At 52.0% G+C, this 6,330-nt stretch overlaps 1 protein-coding gene across 1 annotated transcript in view; it reads left to right on the top strand.

The window, feature by feature from the left end:
• Positions 1-6,026: 6,026 nt before the first annotated feature.
• The window catches only part of LOC308152019 (cAMP-dependent protein kinase type I-beta regulatory subunit), a gene marked incomplete at both ends in the record, with an annotated part of 30,812 nt that continues 30,508 nt past the window's right edge, over positions 6,027-6,330 (top strand). Inside the window, one exon of the mRNA XM_080524925.1 lies at positions 6,027-6,072. Coding sequence (XP_080381051.1) covers positions 6,027-6,072 — 46 coding nt within the window. The remainder of the gene's footprint in view (positions 6,073-6,330) is intronic.

Genomic DNA, 6,330 nt, shown 5'->3' with positions numbered 1-6,330 from the left:
ATAATGTTCGAATTTTTACTGCTCAAAAATAATATCCCAATGCCTGTTTACAAACACAAACACGCCTGCTTACACTACATGTGGTTGTTATGAACGTTCTGCCCACTAGAGCGCATTCCAACCACTCAAATCTATTGTTTTGTTGTAAGATAACATGATCAATAAACAACATTAAGGAATTACCAACAAAGTAATAATTCATAAAGAGGTAATTCTTGCCTGCTTTAGATGCGGTTCATCAACTCGAGCTCGGCTAGCTTACGAGGGTGTAGTGTTAGCAGGTGTGTCCTCAAATTGCACGTTGTCAAGTGATATTTCAGTTGGAGCTTGAATGTTCTGCAGATTACTACATCTTTATTTGTTATTTTTCCATTTGTTGATGGAAATCACAAAAATGTCACACACAAAAAAAACATTACAACATTAGCCAACACATTATTATCATTTTTTAAAATAAAATACACTTTCAAATGGCAATTTCAGCATTCGAATAGTATACATTTTTTAAATATTCGAATCCCGAAATTCGTTTCAACACCCCTAACACACACACACACACACACACACACACACACACACACACACACACACACACACACACACACACACACACACACACCTCCTCTAGGTGGTGACAGGTAGAAGCTGGGGCTGAGAGTGGAGGAGTAGATTCCATACTGTCTGTTCATTGATCACAGTAGGGAGTGGTAACAGGACTGCTGATAAGAGTATTGATCCAGTGTATGTGTGTGTGTGTGTGTGTGTGTGTGTGGGTGTGTGTGTGTGTGTGTGTGTGTGTGTGTGTGTGTGTGTGTGTGTCACGGACTGGGACTGGTGCACACTCCCTTTACAAGCCCTTGACCTAGCCAGGAATGTCTCTCTCTCACTCTGTTCCAATCCTCTCTCTCCGCTTTGATTTAACCCTTCACACCCCAGGTGGTTTCTATGGTACGATCTGATGATGAGTCAGGACACAGTAGTCATAGACACAGTAGTCATAGATACAGTAGTCATAGATACCGCGGTGACCGCTAGACCCTAGATAGCACCACCATTCCCATGACCTAGTGATGCCCCACACATTGTGCCGTTGTTGACACTGTGCTGAGTGTGATGTCACGGCTAGGCAGGTGTGTGTGTGTGTGTGCATGTGCGTGCATGCGTGTGTGTGTGTGTGTGTGTGAACGGAGGTGTGTTCTATCGACCGTACCTGGGAGACAGTAAGGAAGTGCTCAGAAGAAGAGGGTCCCGCAGACAGACAGACAGAGCCCTGCAGTGAAGTCAAGAGTCGTCACGGCGATAAGCCAGATAAGAGTTCCTCTCTCCTCCTCCTCTCCTCCTCCCGCCCCCCCCCCCGACGATGACAAGAGCTTTGTCTCTGCATACCTCCCCCCCTCTCCTCCCTCCCCGGGGGGCTGAGGTGAACCTCCTGGCCCGGTAGCCGCCGCCGGGGTCGTCCCAGCCCCCGAACAAGCACACCCATTGTTAGGGAGGCTCCCCCCCCCAAGGTTACCGGGGGCCTCTCCAAGGTAGCGGAAAGGACAAGCTAAGATGAATCGCTCAATCTGAGAGAAAGAGAGAGAGAGAGAGAGAGAGAGAGAGAGATAGGGAGGGGGGGAGGGTGATGGGGGGAGTGATAGGGAGAGAGAGATAGGAGGATTAAGTTGAGACGGACGGAGGGAAGAAGAGAGGCGTGGGGAGGAGTGTGTGTGTGTGTGGGGGGGGGGGGGGTGGGTGGGGGGGGCACAGACTTAGAAACAAGAGATGGAAGTGGAGAGAGGAAGAGAGAGAGAGAGAGTTGGAGAGAAGAAAGAGAGAGCGAGAGGGTGATAGAGGAAGTCCGGTGAGAGGAAAGATAGGGAGAGAGACAGGTAGGTAAAAGAGGGGGAAGTCATTATGTGAAGTGTCTTCGCTGTGCTTGGCGGTGCGTTCATGGAGAGGCGGGGTTAATGGGAGGGGGGGGGGGGGGGGCGTCTTTGATCCCTTCGTCACGGTAACATGACATCGCTCCGGCGGCTGCACCCTCGGGGGGGGGGGGGGGGGGCGAGTCCATGGCCTGACATCATCTTTGTCACTATCATCATTATCATCATGACTGTTCTCCCTTTCCCCCTAGACTCTCACACGCACACACGCACACACACGCACGCCACGGCCAGGTGTTACAGGTGTGTCATCAGACAGACTCACGCCATGGTACATTGTCTCCTAGACACGGCAGGTTCCACAGGGCTCAGCATGGTGGACAGTGGGGATGCTGAGACGGACAGGTGGACAGAGTGAGAGACAGAGAGACAGTGAGACAGACAGACAGGCAGGTGGACAAACAGACAAACAGACAGACAGACAGACAGGTGGACAGAAAGACAGACAGACAGACAGGCGGACAGACAGACAGGTGGACAGAGAGACAGACATACAAACAGGCGGACAGACAGGCGGACAGAGAGACAGACAGACAGGCGGACAGAGACAGGCAGGCAGGCAGACGGACAGACAGGGGGACAGAGAGACAGGCAGGCAGGCAGACAGACAGACAGGGGACAGAGAGACAGGCAGGCAGACAGACAGACAGGTGGACAGACAGACAGACAGGTGGACAGAGAGACAGACAGATAGGCGGACAGACAGGCGGACAGAGACAGACAGGCAGGCAGGCAGACAGACAGACAGGGGGACGGAGAGACAGGCAGGTAGGCAGACAGACAGACAGGAGGACGGAGAGACAGGCAGGCAGACAGACAGACAGACAGACAGACAGACACTAGTAAAAGGAGGTTGGACGTGCCGGGGTCTAACATCAACACAAACACCCTCCATGCTGCGTGGAAGGAAGGTGGCCACAGATGTCAGGTCAGCTGCTGCCTCTCATGCTGCAGATGTTGCTGTGACTAATCAACGCTAAGTGCCTTTCGCATGCTCCCAGGTGTACAGTGGCGTGCAGCGCACCAGTCACAGGGCATGGGCTGTGTGTGTGTGTGTGTGTATGTATGTGCGTGCGTGTGTGTGTATGTGTGTGTGCCCGCGCGTCTGCGTGCGTGCTGTTTTTTTAATGAGCTCAGTGCTCACTCACGCGACACGTGTGAATACGTTTGTTTGTGTTTGTGTGCGTGCGTGTCCTCCGCGTCCACGTCCGCCATAAGTGTGTGTGTGAGTGTGGGGTAGGTGTGTGTGAGTCAGCGGTGGGCCAGCTGGAGTACACAGAGCTCTACCTGTCGCTGCCGGAGCAGCTGTCCCAAGCCCCACGACCTCAAACGCAGCTTCTTCTTCTAGTGATGCACGATGGCGTCAACAAATACCAACGCAGCCAGTTCCCTGCCAGAAACACTCGACCACGTCCTCAGATCTCTGCCACCAGCTGCTGACCCTCGTCTCTATAGGAACAAGTCTTGATAACAGAACACTTAGGCCATTAAGAGTCGCCATCCTTTTAGTGTGTAGTGTATATGCTGCCTGTCACCCCCTGTCCCCTCCAACACTGAAGAGGGTGTTGCTTATAACCCTACAGTGTACATGCTGTGAATTCTACTGATACTGTAGTACAGTGTACACACTGTGTATTCTATACTTCCAAGATGTTGCCGAGATGGAACCTCCCTTCTACACTCATTTGAACAGACTTGTACACACACACACACACACACCCATACACAGAAATTGTAGACAGACATGATGCATGTATTTACACACACACACACACACACACACACACACACGTACATACATGCACATAAACACACACATACACACACACATTGAAAACAGACATGATGCATGTATTCACACACACACACACACACACACACACACACACTCCATCAGGGACATGCTTCAGCTTGCACCAACAGTCATTCAGCGGGTCCTGTAGCTCTCTGTCCTGTCTTTCAGAGCATTAATGAGGTCGTGCACTGAGGTTGGGTGAGAAGGACTGGCTCACAGTCAGCGTTCCAATTCATCCCAAAGGTGTTTGATGGGGTTGAGGTCAGAGCTCTGAGTGCAGGCCAGTCAAGTTCTCCCAGACCAAACTCGGCAAACCATGTCATTATGGACCTCACTTTGTGTATGGGGGCATTGTCATGCTGAAACTGGAAAGGGCCTTCCCCAAACTGTTGCCACAAAGTTGGAAGCATACAGTTCTCTAGAATCACATTGTATGCTGTAGCATTAAAATTTAATTTCACTGGAACTAAGGGGCCTAGCCCAAACCATGAAAACAGCCCCAGACGACAATTGTGTCCACATACTTTTGTCCATATAGTGTGTATATATATATGGATTTCCCTATAAGAGGGATGGTATGCAGCTGATTCAATAGATAAATATGCCTTGGAGAGAGAGAGAGAGAGAGAGAGAGAGAGAGAGAGAGAGAGAGAGAGAGAGAGAGAGAGAGAGAAGGGAGAGAGAGAGAGTGAGAGAATGAGGGAGGTGTTCGTGCCCCGACACATTCCACTGCTGTAGCGTTTGATCTGCTACACAACGCCATGCATTTAAACGGCCCGTTTAGGAACCGTCTCCCCCCCCGCCGCTCAGGAACAAACCACTGGAGCGATGAGGCAATTTGTTGTTAGTTTTTTTTTTACGTCGACTCTTTAAAAAGATCCTCCGCGGCAGCCTGCTGAACTCCTTTGATGGAGGAGGTGAAGGTGAGAGAGAAGAACGGCGTCATCACCAGCCCCTGTGCCCTGTGATAGAGACACACTGCTCAGGACAAGCCACTGGGTGGAGGTGGAGGTGGAGGTGGAGGTGAGGTAGAAGTGGAGGTGAGGTGAAGGTTGGAGGTGTAGGTTGGAGGTGGAGGTGGAGGTGAGGTGGAGGTGAGGTAGAAGTGGAGGTTGGAGGGTGGAGGTTGGAGGTTGGAGGTGTAGGTGGAGGTGGAGGTGAGGTAGAAGTTGGAGGGTGGAGGTGAGGTAGAAGTGGAGGTTGGAGGGTGGAGGTTGGAGGTTGGAGGTGGAGGTTGGAGGGTGGAGGTGGAGGTGAGGTAGAAGTTGGAGGGTGGAGGTTGGAGGTTGGGAGGTTGGGAGTAGAAGTGGAGGTGGAGGTTGGAGGTTGGAGGTGAGGTAGAAGTGGAGGTGGAGGTTGGAGGTTGGAGGTGAGGTAGAAGTGGAGGTTGGAGGTGGAGGTTGGAGGTGGAGGTGAGGTAGAAGTGGAGGTTGAAGGTGGAGGTAAGGTAGAAGTGGAGGTTGGAGGGTGGAGGTTAGAGGTGGAGGGTGGAGGTGGGTCTCCCTCACGGTGACGTCAGGTCAGTTTTCCCATGACCTCCTCCTCCCATGGCGGTGATGAGCAGTGGTGGAGGGGAAGCTGGTCCTAGACCTGTGCTCAGGGTGGGGTTCTAACGTCCTCCCCCCCGGCAGGGTGCTACAGTGTCAGGGTGACGGGGACAGTGTGTGGGGACAGAGCAGGGTCAGGCTCCCTCTAACTAGCCCATGACAGAACTTCCAAGGCTCCTCGTGGTGGTGACTGCCCCCGCCCCCCTATCTCCTCCTTGTGTATTTTGGGGTGGTTTGGTTAGATAAAGGAAATGCATGTGTATACAGTATCTATGTGTATATGGGGATTGGACTCAGTATGTGTGTGTTAGATGGGTGTGTGCGTGTGTGCGTGTGTGCGTGTGCGTGTGCGTGTGTGTGTGCATGTCCAGGTCCGGGTCGTCCAGAGTTCCCTGGGCCCGTCTCTGTGGCGACCATGTTTGTTTGCAGTTCAGTCGCTCGCAGGACGGCCCCTGATGACAGGACTAACGTGGTGTTGAAGGCTGCTCTTTCTACAGGTCACGCTGCGCTGCCTCACAACACTTGCGGTTAAACTAAGTGTGTGTGTGTGTGTGCGTGTGTGTCTGTGTGTGTGTGTGTGGGTCTCTGTAAGGGTGAGAGTAGGGGTGGAGTAGGTGGCAGAAAGATGGTGATAATAACCCCTGTCTTCTCCCTCTCTCCCTCTTTCTTTCTCTTTTACCCTCCCTCCTCCATCCCGTCTCTCTTTCTCTCTCTTTCTCTCTCTCTCTCTCTCTGTCTTACAGTGACATATTTGATGCCATGTTCCCTGTCACGCACATCGCAGGAGAGACCGTCATCCAGCAAGGTATGGGGGAAAAAAGTCTGTTTTCATTCCGTACACTCCTCCTGTACTACACACAGGTACACACAAACGACTCTGTAAAACACACACACACACACACACACACACACACACACACTCATGTCACGACGCTACCCACACACACTTACTGTACTCACTCATCCACACACTCCTTCAGCCACCCTCTCTCTTAACAGACATCAGGTTGACTTCCTGCCTCCTAGCCCTACCGCTGAAGGCCTCGCTCTCACATCGCTGGTC

The sequence above is a fragment of the Nansenia antarctica genome (genome assembly GCF_963989245.1).
Source record: "Nansenia antarctica genome assembly, chromosome: 2".
NCBI lineage: Eukaryota > Metazoa > Chordata > Actinopteri > Argentiniformes > Microstomatidae > Nansenia > Nansenia antarctica.
The sequence above is the reverse complement of the archived record's forward strand: the minus strand, read 5'-3'. Positions and strand labels throughout refer to the sequence as shown.